General features: G+C 38.7%; 1 protein-coding gene across 1 annotated transcript; it reads left to right on the top strand.

Annotated features, from left to right (window-relative positions):
• Window positions 1-858: 858 nt before the first annotated feature.
• LOC150032749 (uncharacterized) lies at window positions 859-1344 on the top strand. Its single transcript, XM_090307008.1, has one exon. The coding sequence runs from the start codon at window positions 859-861 to the stop codon at window positions 1342-1344; it is 486 nt and encodes a 161-aa protein (XP_090163134.1).
• Window positions 1345-17722: the final 16378 nt, after the last annotated feature.

The raw sequence follows: 17722 nt of genomic DNA on the forward strand, positions 1-17722 counted from the left end.
ATTCTGCCATGTGGCCATTTTATGTTAATAAATAATGTTGTACGACGAGCGATGTGGGTCGCGAAGGCCGATCGTCTTACTCAATTTTTTTTGTCGTTTATGCTCTCTACTAATCGTGTAGTAACTTTCTTCTATCATCTAAGTCCTATCGTGTACTCTCCTTCATGTACACTTCAATCCAATCGTCTACTTTCTATTGTGTACTTTTTGTCGCCCACACGATCAAATCGATCGTGCAGTCTCCTACCCATCGTCAACACGCTTTCCTCTATTGTGTAGACGCTTGTCCTATCGTTTACCTTTTTCCCTACGATCATCTAGATATTTGACCACGATCGTCTAGTCTTTTTCTCCACAATCGTCTAGCCTTTCTCTCAACGATGTCTAGCCTTTCTCCCAATGATCATTTAGCCTTCACCTCTCAACGATCGTTTAGTCTTTGACAACGATCATTTAGCTACCCTTTCTTCTTCCTCCTTACATGGTATCAGAGCTTTAAAACATTCTGCCCCTTTCTTATGTCGTCAAGCTCAGGAACATCTGAAGAAAACTCTACCCTCCCAGTAACCTCAAACCGTGTCATATATTCAATTGTTCTACCTCCGACCACCATATCTATATCATCTCTGTCGTTCACCCCACCCGCTACTCAGCACGCCCCTCTCCCTGCTCGAAATCCATTCTACCCTACGCAATATGGCCCTCTACCACCACCCCTTCACCCTCACTATGCCAATGTCCCTAACCACCATACATTTCAAAATTCGATACCGATTCATCCCTTCCCCAATCTTCCTTCCCCATAATCCCCAGTCGCAAACTTCCCTCACATGTCCCAATCCCTCACCGTCAAGCTAAATGATTCAAACTACTTCCTTTGGAAGAATCAACTTCTCAACCTTATCATGGGTATGGCTTGAAAGCTTCATCGACGACACCTATCCTCAGCCACCGAAGTACCTTGACCCTCAGCAAAATCAACTCAATTCCCATTTCTCCTATTGGCGAAAGTGCAATCGAATAATCATGAGCTGGTTTTATTCCTCTCTCAATGAAGACAAGATGGGAGAAATCGTTGGTTATGAATTCGCACTGGAAATATGGGAAGCACTCCGAACGGTCTATGAATCCTCCTCCACAGCTCAAATAATGGGTTTGCGTACTCAACTTCAGAAGATACGAAAGGATGGCATCAACGTTTCTCAATACTTGGCCAAGATAAAAGACATTGCCGACAAGTTTGCTGCTATCGGAGAACCGCTTTCATATAGTGACCACCTTGCATACATCCTCAAAGGCCTTGGCACTGAATACAATCCGTTCATGACCTCCATTCAGAACTGAACTAATCGCCCATCTATTGCCGATGTTTGCAGCCTCTTCATCACATATGACTGCCGGCTCGAATCCCAGTCTGCTATGGACAAACTCTAATAGATACAAGCTAATGTCGCCCAGCTCTCACTTCAACCTCGACGTCCTCACTGGCCGTAACCTACCAGGTCATCTTTTCGACCTTCTCAAGAACTTCCAGGTATTCTCCCTAACCCTCCTTTCTCTACTATGCCTGCTCCAAACTATTCATCCCATCGACCATCAACCCGAGCCCCACGACCAACAACTCATCAACCATCCCAATCCTTCAATCGACCACAATGCCAAATCTGTAACAAATCCAGCCATATAACATTGTCCTGCTACAACATAGACAATCCAAAATATAGAATCATCCAACATCCTTAAGCCCATTTTGCTCAAGCCATACCAACCTCACCTCAACCGCTATCCTACATTACTACCCCCTGCCCCAACAACAAATCACCTCGATGAAAGCTGGTACATGGATTCCGGAGCCACTCATCACATGACCCCTGACCTGTTCAACATCCAACACCCTATTGGTGAACAAGTTGTCGTAGGAAATGGTAAGTCTCTTCCCATCTCTCATACTTGTTCCTCTTCTTTCCTTTCATCTACAACGAACAGTCCATTTCATCTTCACTTTGTTCTTCACACACCATCAATATCTAGAAATCTAATTAGCATCGGTCGTTTATGTTATGATAATAATGCTTATGTCGAATTTTTCCATGACTTCTTTGTTCTGAAGGACCTTCAAACCAAGAGTCCACTCGTTCGGGGCACATTTGATCGTGGCCTGTACAAACTCTCTGTCAATCCATCGGCTACACGATCTATCCATTCCTCATCTCATCTAACTGTCTTCATCTCAACACTCACGGATTTCTTTCTGTGGCATCGTCGCTTAGGACATCTCCCCTCCAGTATTTCACTCTATGTTGTCCAAATGCAAACTGAAGTACAAAAATAAGTCAACGGTATCAGTTTGTGAGCATTGTCAAATGGTCAAGAGCCATCGTTTACCTTTTCAAGTGTCTAATTCTCGTCCACTCTCTTGTTTTGACTTAGTGTATGCCGATGTATGGGGTCCTTCCCCGATAAATTCAGTCAATGGAGATAGATATTTCTTACTATTTATCGATGCTTTCTCTCATTTCACTTGGATCTATATTATGAAAACTAAATCTGAAGTTCTACCCTGTTTTCTTAAGTTTCAAGCTATGATTTCGAATCAATTTTCCATCACCATCAAATCAATCCAAACTGATAGAGGAGGGGAGTTCAAAGCTCTCTCTTCTATACTAGACAAACTTGGCATAATTCATCGTCTGTCTTGTCCTTACACACCACAACAAAATGACACTGTCGAACGAAAGAATAGACATGTCGTTGAAGTTGGTCTAGCTATGCTTGCTCACTCCTCTGTCCCACATAGTTTCTGGCCTTTCGCTTTCCATACCGATGTCTATCTCATCAATTGTTTACCTACACTTCTTCTTGACAATAAGTCACTCTATGAAACTCTCTACTCCAAACTCCCTGATTACCAACTCCTAAAAGTCTTCGGCTCCACCTATTTCCCTTTCCTTCGACCATTCAATGATGATAAGCTTCTAAAGTCAGTTCAGTTGGAAGCCTAAGCCAAGAAGGTACGAACGAAGTATAGATCTCATCCATGCGTGTTCTTAGGCTATTCCTCCTTGTATAAAGAATATCTTTGCCTCCATCGCACAACCGGTCAAATTTACATCTCTAGGCATGTCATCTTCAATGAAACAGCTTTCCCTTTCCTTGATAACCATTCATCAGTCGATTCTCCCTCACCCTCTTTCTCTCCAGCTCTTTCCTTTCCTATTCCAGTCGGCTTTTATCCCCTCCATCAGGTCCTTGCCAATTTCAACAGCAACGATGTTCATCACCATCATTCCCTTCACCTACCTCCTTCTATACCAATCCCCTTCCCTCATTCCACACCTGCATCTACACCTCTCAACCAACCCCCTCCCCACCCTTCCCACTCATCTGAACTATCAACCGAACCACCAACCCCCATTGCTTCCTCTCCCTTACCACCACTTACCTCTACTGTCCCACCTCTCTCTACTTCTGCACCTCATTCCCACCACCTTAGAACCAACACCATCCCTACCCCTTACAACCAATAACCACCCCATGATTACACAGTCCAAGATGGGAATTTTCAAATCAAAGGCGTGGCTGTCCGAGGTTACTGACTTGGATAAAATAGAACCACGGTCTTACAAGGAAGCTCTCCTTCATCCAAGCTGGAAACTAGCGATGCTTGAGGAATATGAAGCACTCATTAGAAATAAAACATGGTCTCTCACAGCTCTGCCCTAGGATCGCAAAATTATTGGCAGCAAATGGGGTTCAGACTCAAACAAACTCTATCTGGTGAGATTGCTCATTACAAGGCTCGTTTGGTTGTTCAAGGCTTCAACCAAGACTATGACATTGATTATTTTGAGACCTTCAGTCCAGTAGTCAAGCCCACCACCATTCGACTTGTATTGTCAATTGCTTTGTCTCAAGACTGAATCATTCGACAACTTGACGTACATAATGCTTTCCTCAATGGTGATCTATCTGAGGAAGTATACATTAAGCAACCACCTGGTTTCATCAGTGATAAACACCCTGATCATGTATTATTGCTACACAAGGCACTGTATGGCCTCAAGCAAAGCCCTCGCGTATGGTTCTCCAACCTCAGCACCTGCCTGACACAATGAGGTTTCTCTAATGCAAAGTCTGATACATCCATGTTCATTTTCCGCAACTCACATACTTTAATTATTTTCCTTATCTATGTTGATGATATCATTGTCACTGGAAATAATCCTACCACTATTCAGCACTTTATAACTTGCTTGAATACTTAGTTTGCACTTAAAGATCTCGGTGACTATCTTTTTTCCTTGGCATTCAGGTGCTTCGCTCTCTAGACCATCTACACTTGTCTCAATCCAAGTATATTCATAGTCTTCTTGAACGTGCACACCTCACTGATTGCAAGCCAATTCACTCTTCGATGGTTGACGCCTCTCTGTTTCTCATCAATGGACAATCGCTAGACAACCCCTCTGAATACAGAAGCCTAGTTGGTGCTCTTCAATATTGTACACTGACCAGACCAGACATCAGCTTCAGTGTCAATAAGCTCTGTCAATTCATGCACGCCTCAACCACTTCACATCTTCAAGCAGCAAAACGGTTCCTCGGTACCTCAATGGCACGACTCATCATGGTATAACAAAGTCCCCTGTTTTGGCTTTGACTTGCTACATAGATGTCGATTGGGCCAGCTGCCCGGATGACAGGCGAAGCACGAATGGATTCTGTGTCTTCCTTGTTCAAGCCTCATTTCATGGAGCTTCTCTAAGCAAAAGGTCGTCTCTCGATCCAATCCGAATCAAAATATTGTGGCTTGTCTAATGCTGCCGCTGAGATTTTATGGATCCAATCAGTTCTCACTGAACTTGGTGTAAAAAACATCTCCATCCCTCTATTGCTTTGTGACAATCTCAGCGTCACCTACATGGCCGCCAACCCTGTACTTTATAACCGGACAAAACATCTTGAGATTGACCTTCACTTTCTCAAAGAAAAGTTTGCCTCCAAACAACTTTCAATTCACTTCTTTCCATTTGAGGATTAGCTAGCCGACATCATGACAAAAGCCTTACCGAGTCCTCGCTACCTTAGTTTGAAGACCAAACAGTCGCGGAAACTCCTTGTTCACTTGCGGGGGGATGATAAAATGAGTGCAACGTTACTGAAGAATTACAACAGATTTTTATTCGTCTTCTATGCGTTTTTCCTTCTCTACTTCAGGTTCCACTATTCAGTGGTTAATTGTGTATTTTCTCTTTCATGGTTATTATTATAGATCATTAACATTCTGCCATGTGGCTTTTTTATGTTAATAAATAATGCTGTACGACGAGCGATGCGGGTCGCGAAGGCCGATCGTCTTACTCAATTTCTTTTGTTGTTTATACTTTCTACCAATCGTGTAGTAACTTTCTTCTATCGTTTAAGTCCTATCGTGTACTCTTCTTCATGTACACTTCAATCCAATCGTCTACTTTCTATCATGTACTTTCTGTCGCATACACGATCAACCCAATCGTGCAGTCTCCTACCCATCGTCTACACGCTTTCCTCTATCGTGTAGACGCTTGTCCTATCGTTCACCTTTTCCTTACGATCGTTTAGATATTTGACCATGATCGTTTAGTCTTTTTCTCCACGATCGTCTAGCCTTTATCTCAACGATCGTCTAGCCTTTCTCCCAACTATCATTTAGCCTTCACCTCTCAACGATCGTTTAGTCTTTGACAACGATCATTTAGCTACCCTTTCTTCTTCCTCCTTACATGTATGTGATACAATATTAAAACTACAGATTATATGTTATATTTTATATAACATATAATTTAATATAAATATAATATGATAAGTTAGTTATCATATTTATTTATATTATATAATTATCATTTGAATAATAAGGAAGGGAGTTACAACTCCCGTCCCCTTCTTTTTTCTCCACCCACTTTAGTGGAGGTGATTATTCAATTTGGCAAAAGGAGAATACAAGAAAAAAACAAATTTTCTTCTTCTTCTACGTTGATGTTGTCGAACGATTGAGAAAACAGAAGGGTTTAGTCTTTTGAGTTTAGGGTGAAAAGCTCTCAATCTTTCTCCTCCACTTCAAGCTCTTTTCCTCTAACCAAAATAGTCAGAGCCCACCACTCCTAGGTTCTCACCCTGAGAATACTGAGGACTCCGTTGTGGTTATGTTTGGGTTTCTGTTCGAGGTTATTTTAAAGAAGGTCTTCAAAAGGTTCGTGACTATTCGAGGGAGGATTCGTGAAGAAAGGTTCTTCAAAGGTGATATTTTTTGAACTTATTTCTGGTAAAATCATGTCGTAATTTAATTGAAATGCATATATGTTGTATGTTTACTATAAACTCTGTATTCGACAATTAATAGAGTTTGGAGTATCCGCTTCCACTCAAGGTTCTCCTCACAAAAGTTCCTTCATGAACCATAGAGAAGCAGAGAATTAATTTCTTTTTGGGTTAGATTTGACCGTGAAAAAAACAGTAAAAACGGGATTTTGGTTTTTGGTTTTAAAATTGAAAACATGCAAGAAACGAAAATTGCAAAGATATATGAAACAGTAATGGATTCATCTAGTTCTTGGATCAAATAGCCATTCAATGTAATTTAAATCGTTGGTTTCTATCATAATATCATGTTATCAAATTATGCATGCATAACTACCCAATTGATGCGAATTAACTAATCTCTACAAAGGCCAACAATCAATTAATTCGAAACCAGTCAAGTGTCCTAATTCGTAATTAAGGCTGGAAAGTGAAGGAAATTGTACATGAAGATTTCCATGAGCAACAGAATGATCGTTCCAATTTCCTTTCGTCTATGAACATTAACAATTACAATCAAGAAATGGAAACATATAGGCTATGCACAAAACGAAATTACAGCATGCTTTTAAGAAGATAAAGGGAAGAATTCACATATTTTTGAAGAATCATCTTCAATCTCCCTTGATCACGAACGCTCGAACAATCAGCAAGACTGCAAACCCGAATGCTCGAACTATTGGATTGTATTAGCCAGCAGTGGAAGCAACAAGGATAATACATTAATTTTGGCAGAAACTAAAGCATGCTATTGTAGAAATAAATTGGTTTCAAGTCATACATTCGTAGAACTCTTGAAAACTCTTGAATAACTCACAGCAACAACCCACTTGAAGAACACTTTTTTCACACGAATTCTTCAGCAAAAATTCTACAAATTGCACAGCCTCAAATTCACTTCAATCTTCTCAATATATTGCAGAGTATCATGCAATGAAGATGGATGCATGAGATGCAGCTCATGCTTAGAGTAATTGAAGCCTAAAGTAATGGGTTTTGTGTGAGCAACTATGAAGATGTAATGGAAAAAATCAACTTTCCATTTTTGTGTTTTTCTTAAATCTTTTTCAATTTTCAATTGATTTCAAAAATCAATTTGTTTTCTAAAATTGAAAATATTATTAAATTTACAAAATTAATTTTATAAATTATTTTTCTTAATATAATTAATAAATAATTATTTAAACAATTTAAATCATTCTAATTAATTTAATATCAAATATTAAATTAATTTTACACAATTCCACCTTTATATATTTAAATCAATTTAAATATTGATTCTCCAATTCCGTTTAATTCTTAAAATTAAACGTGTAATTATATCTCATATAATTACTAATTCCTTTAATTCCAATTTGAACGTTTCAAATTAACTTATCACACTACTCTAAAGCTAATCCATTTATGAGCTAGTAGGGGGACCTCGCGGATCTATAGATTATGAGCTCCAATGATCCAAGATTAATTGGCTAAACTCATTAGACCGAATTAACCCCCATTCGTTAACTAATGGGTCATTCTACTAAAGCCCATAGTTGAACTTCTCTCACTGTAGATATATTATGTCCACTCGATATAACCATGATTAGTAAGTTAACCCTTCACATGTTGTTCGTAATAATAGGTGGGTTAAATGTCTGTTTTACCCCCGAGATTACCTCTTGTTCCTTAAGTTCCACTGATCCTCTAATGAACAATTGATTTGTGATCCAATCAAAAAATCGAGTCCTTCTCGGGCCAATGAGAGGGTGGGGCCCCTTGTTCAAGACCGAGAATCAGCACTTAAAGAACAACCTCTCTTCTAACCCTAAATCGGGTAGGAGTGAATTCCATCTTGTAGGGCTATATCCCCAGATGTTCATTCGGTCTTATGCCCAAAATGGGAGGTTTATTGAGTAGTGCTGTTAGACTACTCTCACTCATGCAGATCAAAGGATAATCCTGATCAAATAGAAGTTCATAGTTAGCTCAGGATTAAGGTCAAGTTACCTAGGTCATTACTTTGAAATAGTCAGTATTAAACAGTAAATAGCGTTATAAAGTAAGAGTGACTGATTTTGTGGTCCGATCTTGTACAAAAATTATTTGCACAGGACACCTCCACTCCTCATGTCATAACATGTATGAATTAGGATCACTTCGTTTGTAGCACTTTAGAACTCTTTGTAACAACTACAGAGTAGGCCGTATCCAATAGTGTTACCATAATAAGGCACCCAATGTTATTCATATACTATAGATTAGTTTGACTATTTACTCAAACCTGATCGACTTTTATGTCTCCACATAAAGTTCAAGTACTCATGTAATAGTCAAGGGACACTTAAGTTTATTGTATTTCTAAGAAGCAATACATATATTTAATAACGATTTATTGAATTTTCAAAATAAGTTCTATTGTTTACAAACCACGAGTTTTAGGACATAAAAACCAACAAACTCCCACTTGGACTAAAACTCCAGTGGTAACTTATATATCCAATATATAAGACTAAGTTTCTGAGTTTTATAGAGAAATACAATAAACTAGGGCATCCCATACCCATGGTTTACCATTCGGTATCCCATACCCGATATTTCTCCCACTTGCCCTAGGTTATTTACCTGGTGTTCTTAGTCTTACTAGGTGATTCTCAAACACTTTAGCCGAGAGAATCATTGTAAACATGTTAGTGTACTTTAGACTTCTTAAACTATATGGGAAATACATCTAATTCTCAATAATGACCACGAAGTCATACTTTCCTCCCACTACATTGAAGTACTCTCAACTGTTTGAGTAAGACACATCTGACCTGTCTTAACAACTCTTTGCTTAACAGTCAGATCTAGAAATCTTTGAACTTTCTATATTTTGATCTAATTGATTTCTAGCCGTTTTAAATATCTGAATATTTGTAAATGGCTTTTAACAGTTTGATTCTTAACAGGAGTTGCTATGAGATAGAACAAACATAATTTCTGAAAATGAATATTTCATTTACAACAAAAATATATACATTTTGTTCTTTAAAAGATAACAAAAACACAAGTAAGATTATCATCAAGCAGCAACATCTTCCATTGGTTAAGGTGAGCAAGCGATCCTCAGGAACTATTTTGCCTGTTTTGCTTTCTCTGGTCTCTTCTCAGCAAGGTACTGAGGGCAGTTTCTCTTCCACTGCACTTCTTCATTGCAGTGGAAACACTTCCCTTTATCTGCAACATTTTTCTTGCGTTTCTTTCTAGCAGGTTTCTTCTTCCTTTTCCCTTTGTTCTTCTTCGCAGGAATACTCTTACTCTGTGAAGAGGAGGTAAGATCAGGCTTGGAGGACGTTCCTCCCTTCTCAGCAGTAGTAACATTTACTTCTGATTCCAGACCCTTCGTTCTCAACATAGTCTGGAAAACCTGTAGCTCATTCAGTAGAGTAGTCAAGTTATATTCAATTTTATTCATAAGTGTATTAGTGCATAATTGCAGAAAACTTTTCGGAAGAGATTCTAGAATAAAACCGACTTGACTTCTTTCATCAACAACATCGTCGTTTACTTTCGCCACATTAAAGTGGACCATCATGTCCAGGACATGTTCACGGACAAAGGCCCCCTCTTTCATGCGACTGTTGTAAACGTACACGATATGATACCCAAAAAATTAGAACACTTTAGTGGTAGTGAATAACTTCTATATGATAGAGTTATTAGAAAACTTCAGCGGGAGATTAATAACATACGCGATATGTTATTCTTAGCTCTCCCGTCCCTAAGAGTTCACAGTCTGGATTTAAGCGTACTTCATGTCACCATGAGAGTGGCCTCCATATGGAAAGTATTTTTTAGCTTAAATTTAGACTCTGGTGAATAACGGGAAGTTGTTCGTATAGAAATCAAGTTTAAAATTTCAACTGCCACGTCTCCACATAGTTCACACCATGAGATTCATATGACGCTTCGTGTCATCCTAGAAATGACCTCCCTACAGAAAGTGTTTTGTATGAGTCAATATCAAGGTGAATGGAGGAAGTAGTTCATAGTAAGTGGGTGAAGGAAATGCGTTAACATATCCTACGGTCTCTTTCGTTAGTTTGGACCATGAGATTCCTATGTTGCGCCTGCTGGTTAGCTTTAAGTGGCCCTTTGCTAGTCGTTTATTTTTTACGGCTATCCCCTTGGAGGGTTGTAACATAGGATTCAGAACAACTCAAGCTCCAGAAATGGATAGGATTTCTTTGGTCTTAGTGGCCTCTAACGTCTCAAAACGACAGTTCTACACTTACAGAATTATTAAATGTTAATAATTGCTGACTAAAAGCGGTACCTAAATGACTATCAAAATATGAATTATTTTGTAGATAGTATTTAGACAAGAAGGTCTTGTTGTAGTATCGTTGCAAAAGAATAATCTTGGGTACATTATTAAAATTGCTAAAACTTGATTGGATTTAAATTTCAGAATGATAAAGTTCAGTAATATAAGTGTTGACATCAGATAAACTCATCGGGGATAATTACATGAATTGGAAATAAAATTTGAACACGATACTTGTGATAGACGATTTGCGGTTTGTCTTAACTGAGGATTGTCCTCCCATTCCTGGCTCTAACACAAACCGAAATATTCGGGATGTATATGACAGATGGGTCAGGGCTAATGATAAAGCCCATGCTTATATCCTCGCCAGCTTATCTGATGTGTTGGCAAAGAGGATATGAGTACTGCCAAAGAGATTATGGAATCTCTGCGAGGGATGTTTGGACAACCGTCTTTCACCTTAAGGCATGATTACATCAAATACGTTTACAACAGTCACATGAAAAAGGGGACCAATGTTCGTGAACATGTCCTGGACATGATGGTTCACTTTAATATGGCAGAAGTAAATGGTGTTGTCATGGATGAGAGAAGTCAAATTGGTTTTATTCTAGAATCTCTTCCAAAGAGTTTTCTGCAATTCTGTACGAATGCGTTGATGAATAAAACTGAATATACCCTAACTATTTTGCTGAATGAGCTACAGGTTACCAGACAATGTTGAGAACAAAGGGTCTGAAGTTACAAGTAAATGTTACTACTGCCAAGAATAGAGAAATGTCCTCCAAGCCTGATGTTGCCATCTCTTCGAAGAGTAAGAGTATTCTGTTGAAGAAGGGTAAAGGAAAAGGGAAGAAGAAGCCTACTAGAAAGAAAGGCAAGGATATCGCTGCAGGAAAAGGGAAATGTTTCCACTACAACGAAGTAGGGCACTGAAGGAGACACTGCCCTCAGTATCTTGCCTAAAAGAGAGCAGAGAAAGGTTACTAGGCTAACTTATCCCTGGGACCGTTTGCTCAGCTCATCTAGTGGGAGAAGTTGCTGCTTGATTTTGCTTTTGTAAATCTTGTAAAGAACAAATTGTATATATTTTTGGGATAAATGAAATGTTCATTTTCAAAAAGTATGTTTGTTCTAGCAACCTCTGTTAAGAATCATATTGTCAAAATCCATTTGTAAATATTCAGATATTTAAATGGCAAGATCAAAGTATAGAAATTTTAAAAGATTTGTAGATCTGACTGTTAACAAAGAGTTGTTGAGACAGGTCGGATGCATCTTAATCAAAGAGTTGAGAGTACCTCAATGTAGTGGGAGGAAAGTGTGCTTCCTGGCCATTATTGAGATGAAGATGCAATCCCCATATAGTTTTATTCAAAAGCCTATTGTATACTAAACAATGTTTACAATAATTCTCTCAGTGTTTACAATAATTCTCTCGGCTAAAGTGTTTGAGAATTACCTAGTAGGACTAAGAATACCAGATAATCTAGGGCAAGTGGGAGAAATATCGGGTATAGAGATAACGAATGATAAAAGATGGGTATGCGATGCCCTAGTTTATTATATTTCTCTATAAAACTTAGAAACTTAGTCTTATATATCGGATATATAAGTTACCACTGGAGTTTTAATCCAAGTGTGAGTTTGTTAGATTTTATATCCTAAAACTCGTGGTATGTAAACAATGGAACTTATTCTGAAAATTCAATAAAGGTGTTATTGAATAGATCTATTATTTGAATAGAAATCCAATAAACTTGAAAGTCCCTTGACTATTGGATGAGTACTTGAACTTTATGTGGAGACATAAAGGTGGATCAGGTTCGAGTAAATAATCAAAATGATCTATAGTATATGAATAAGGTTGGGTACCTTATCCTGGTAACACTATTGGATACGGCCTACTTTGTAGTTGTTACAAGGTGTTGTAAAGTGCTACAAATGAAGTAATCCTAATTTGTTCATGTTGGACATGAGGAGTGGGGGTGTCCTTGTGCAAAAGGGTTTGTATAAGATTGGACCACAAAATGAGTCACTCTTACTTTATAACACTGTTTACTGTTTAAGGCTGACTATTTCAAAGCGATGACCTAGGTAACTTAAGCTTAATCCTGAGCTAACTATTAACTCTTGTTTATTCGGGATTACCCTTAGATTTGCATAGATGAGGGTTGGCTTAACAGTGCGGGCTCAATAAGACTCCCATTTTAGGGGTAAGACCGGATAGATAGCTGGGGACATAGGGTGCAAGAGGGAATTCACTCCTATCTGCTTTAGGAATAGTAGAGAGGTTGTTCCCTTAAGTGCTAATTTTGGGTCTTGAACAAGGGCCCCCCTCTCATTGGCTCGAGAAGGACTCAGATTTTTTGATCAGATCATAAAAAAATTATTCATTAGGGGATCAGTGCGGACTTAAGGAACAAGAGGTAATTTCGGGGGTAAAATAAAGATTTGACCTAGCCATTATGTCACACCCCGCCTCAGACTACCCTCCAAGCCTGAGAAAGAGCATGACTGCAGCAGTCATCAACCCTTTCGTTGACACTTACTGTCTGATAACTCTTGCAAAAATAACTCTGATACCAATGTACAAATTCAACAATCAACTGATTAAGTAGGCCCATTTTATTTTACAACAATGTAACGTTTATACAACTCCAAGACTTAACTACAAAGTTTACAACAACAACTGTAAAACCCTCCGAAAGTGTAACTGATTAAGTAGACCTTGACCTTAGCAGCACCTTGGAACTCCTCACCTTTTGCTACCTGGGGGGGGAGGGATATAAAACATGGAAAACATGAGCTATAAAGCCCAGTGAGTGGTGCCTTTAGATAAAAAAATAACTTTTTCAACAGAAATATACTTTTGGTAAAGCAATGCATAGTCAACAAGAACATTACCATAAATTCAATGTTATTTTCCAGCCAAACCGCTGGACAATCCCCATCTCGACCACTGGTTAAAACAATCAATCCCCAACTTGACCGCTGGTTATCACATAATAAAAACATCCCCAGTACTTTCACACGTATACTAAGACAACAACAATTCCCGTGGAAACTTTCCCTATATCCTATTATCCCGCCAATGTGCATATCGACTATTTTCCCGCTAGCTATGCTTAGGTAACTTGACTATATTTTCCGTCGGTCGTCACCGACTATCATTTCCTGCCGATCGAATTCGACAATATTTTCCCACCAAGTACCCTTTTCAAGCATGCTAACTATGTATCCCGGGTACAATTTCAGTTTCCAAAACAAACATACAAGTAATATCTCAACAAGCATAGTAATCAGATGAACATATATCCCTAATCATGTCAATTTAACATTATCCCCTATATATATTTACCTATATATAGAAATTATATCAACAATACAACACATAATAACCACTCACCTTGGTTGGTTAGGAACTTTCCTTTCCGAAGTTCCTTAGGTTTCTTTGGTTCCCTTTTGAACTCTAAATTCCAGATTCAATTATCAGCTTAGATTACTCATAGCTCTAGAACTTATTTTAAGATACTTCCTTCTGAAAACATGTTCTAAAATGTCTCAGGAAGCTTATCATAAAATATTAGCTCAGAAATCCTCATGGTTTAGCTGGAGTCTTCAAAACATCAATACTGGCCCAGCTTACCCGACAGCCTGACCCTTCTGTCTTTTTCTCAGCTTCCAACCCGATTCCTTGGAGCTTTTTCTCTAGAAGCCCCACCATGAAAACTAGACTCTTTTAGCTTTCAGATGGATTTTTAATCACTCCAAATGCATAAGTATTCTGGGAGAAATCCTCGTTCCAATTTGATGTTACTTTCTATCTTTTCTGCCCGACAACATCTCCCCTCTTGGAACTTCTTGATCAACGCATGGTCTTGCTACCAACGCATGGTCTTCTCCCACTTAGTCCTCACACACTCTTCTTTATGTCCTTTGAAGAGAATTTGAGTTCTCATCTGAAGTCCTTGGCCCTATTTATAGGCATCCAAGATTGCTCCACGGCCGACACCTCCTACTTGGCTGCATGTCCAAGTGTCTTTTTTTCACACCATCAATGCATTCTTACATCAGCGCAAGCCAAAGTGTCTTCTTCTCCTTTCATCAGCGTATAGCCCTCATCCTTTACATGTCTTCTTGTGCCTCCACCTAATTTGCTTAAGGTTTAAGAATTCCTCATAATAAGCCATATGTCTGAATGACGTCCTCCATATGAGCTCATCCTTCATATGCGTCCACTCTTGGATGTTCAATGCATAGTCCACTACTCAATGCCTATCAACCCAACTTAGCCATCGCAATCCAAATTAGCCATCGCAAGAGCCAGCCATCATCAATGCATAGGATGGCCGCTCATCCTCGACGCATGGCTTACTAGGTATCACCGCAGGGCTTGCTCGACATGGACGCATGACGCTTGGCATAGGCACTGGCCACTGACGGATGGGTGTGCTTCATAGGCGTTGGTCGCTTGACGCATTAGCTTGCTCAGCTGCATGGGCGCATGGCAAGGTGTTCGACGCATTGCAGGGGTGTTCGATGTACGATCGCTCGGTAGGGCGCTTCGATGCATGGGCTGTGCACTTGGCATGGCCGCTCGATGCATGGGTAGGGGCGCTTGGTTGCCAGCTTGGCATCGATGCATCGCTTGGCAGGGCTTGCTCGTCTGCTCGATGCATGGGCGCTTCCATCGACGCATCGTTTGCTCGACTGCTCGACGCATGGGCACTGTGCATCGACGCATGTCACCCTCCAGCGCATGTCCTGCCCGCGTCCTCGCCTACCCTTGCGTCCGTATGCCTTCTGCACAACCAACCCTCGTGCCATCCCACATTCCAACGCATCACTTTCAACTTTCTTCCTTTAGCCGTATGGACGCATACCACCCTTCCAACGTATCCATCGCATCCAACGCATCCATTCAGCCTAATGCGCTGGTCTAACCTCCAAGGCATGCGTCACTCCCACTTCAAATTCTCCCTTGGCCCAAATAATCTCTCCAAGATCTTATGGCCAATGCATGGCAATTCCTAGTCCAACACTTAGTCAAATTTTCATCAATTTAAGCTTAACTCAAAACTACTCAAGGAAAATCTATTCAACACCTAGAAATTTTCCTTGGTTAATTTCCTTAACCACCTGCTTAAGTAGGAATAATGGAAATTCGGGTTTCACACGTTATTACGAACAACCTGTGAAGGGTTGACTTACTAATCCTGGTTATATCGAGTGGACATAATATATCTACAGTGAAGGGAGTGACTCATTAGTTAACGAATGGGGGTTAGATCGATCTAATGAGTTTAGCCGATTAATCTCGGATCGTTGGAGCCCATAATCATTAGGTCCACGAGATCCCTCTACTAGCTTGGAAATGGATTAGCTCTAGAGTAGCGTGATAAGTTAATTTTAAACGTTTAATTAGAATCAAACGGAATTGGAATATATATATATATATATATATATATATATATATATATATATATATATATATATATGATTTAAATATATCAAGATGAATTTGTGTAAAACTTAATTTAATATTTGATATTAAATAAATTAGAATTATTTAAATTATTTATTAATTTTATTAGAAAATTAATTTCTAAAATTAATTTGTGAAATTAATAAATTTTGATTTTAGAAATAGAATATGATTTTAAAATCAAAAGTGATTTTGGAAATAGAAAAATTACACAAAAGGAAAAAAAAAATGAGTTTTTCAAGTTCATCTTCTACTTGCTCACAATGAAACCCACTTCTTCAACCTTCATTTACTCCAAGCATGAGCTGCATCCTATGTAGCAAATCTATTTACATGATAGTCTGCATTATATTGAAGAAATTGGAGTGAAGTTGGATGATGGCAACTGAATGAATTTTTCTGAAAAATTCGGATGAAAAAGATGTTTTTCATTTATGGGTTCTTGCAGTTAGCTTTCTCCAAATTCCCTTTGATTCTAGCTTATTTTGAGTCTCACAACTCATCTAGAGCACCAAGAGAATAGTAAGAAAGATCTTGTGGTGGTCTGCACAAAGATTTGGAGGAATTATCAATTGGAAATCAAGATTTCAAAGATTTTTCAAAGGTATGTTCTTGAAATCCATTAAACTCTGTTTAAGCATGTTTCTTTCTGTGAAAATTAATGATTAGAGTGCTTATGGATCCTGATTACTTCCGCTGTGTGCCGGTACCTATCCAACACATACAACACGAGGAAAGCTACTGAGTTGTTGATGATTTTCTTGTAAACTTAAGGTTCATCAACATTTTAATCAAAGCTATAAGATTTAATCGCAAGATGCCCAAGACATCATATCTGATGATGGAGTTGAGGATCCATTGTCTTATAAACAAGTAATGGAAGATGATGACAAGGATGAATGAATTAAAGACATGAATAAAGAAATGGAATCCATGTACTTCAATTTTGTCTGGAAGCTTGTAGATCAACCTGATGGGATAAAACCTATAGGTTGTAAATGGATCTACAAGAGAAAAAGAGATGTAGATGGAAAGGTACAAACCTGTAAAGCTAGATGTGTGGCAAAAGGTTATACCCAAGTTGAGTGAGTAGATTATGAAGAAACGTTTTCACCTGTTGTCAGTTAAAGTCTATCAGAATTCTCTTGTCCATAGCCACATTTTATGACAATGAAATATAGCAAATGGATGTCAAGACTACCTTTTTTAATGGTAATCTTGAAGAAACCATCTACATGAAATAACCAAAAGGATTCATTGAACAAGATAAAAAGCAAAAGGTTTGCAAGCTTAATCGGTCCATTTATAGAATGAAACAAATATCTCGATCTTGGATTAAACCCATGTAACATACAGATGGGTTCATAACCTTCTCACTACATCGAGGCAATCTCAACTCTTGAGATGGATGTGTATGACTAGATGAACATATATCAACAACTCTTGTTGATGTATCAACCTCTTCAACAACCCTTGTTGAAGTCTTAGTAGATTCATTAGAAAACTCACTTAAAACAATTTTACTTCGTGGCTTATGATCCCTCATGTGGTTTTCTTCCAAGAAGGTAGCATTTGTTGACATAAACACTTTATTCTCACTTGGATCA

Source organism: Benincasa hispida, chromosome 11 (assembly GCF_027475165.1).
Source record: "Benincasa hispida cultivar pf3 chromosome 11, pf3_genome.v1.1, whole genome shotgun sequence".
Lineage (NCBI taxonomy): Eukaryota > Viridiplantae > Streptophyta > Magnoliopsida > Cucurbitales > Cucurbitaceae > Benincasa > Benincasa hispida.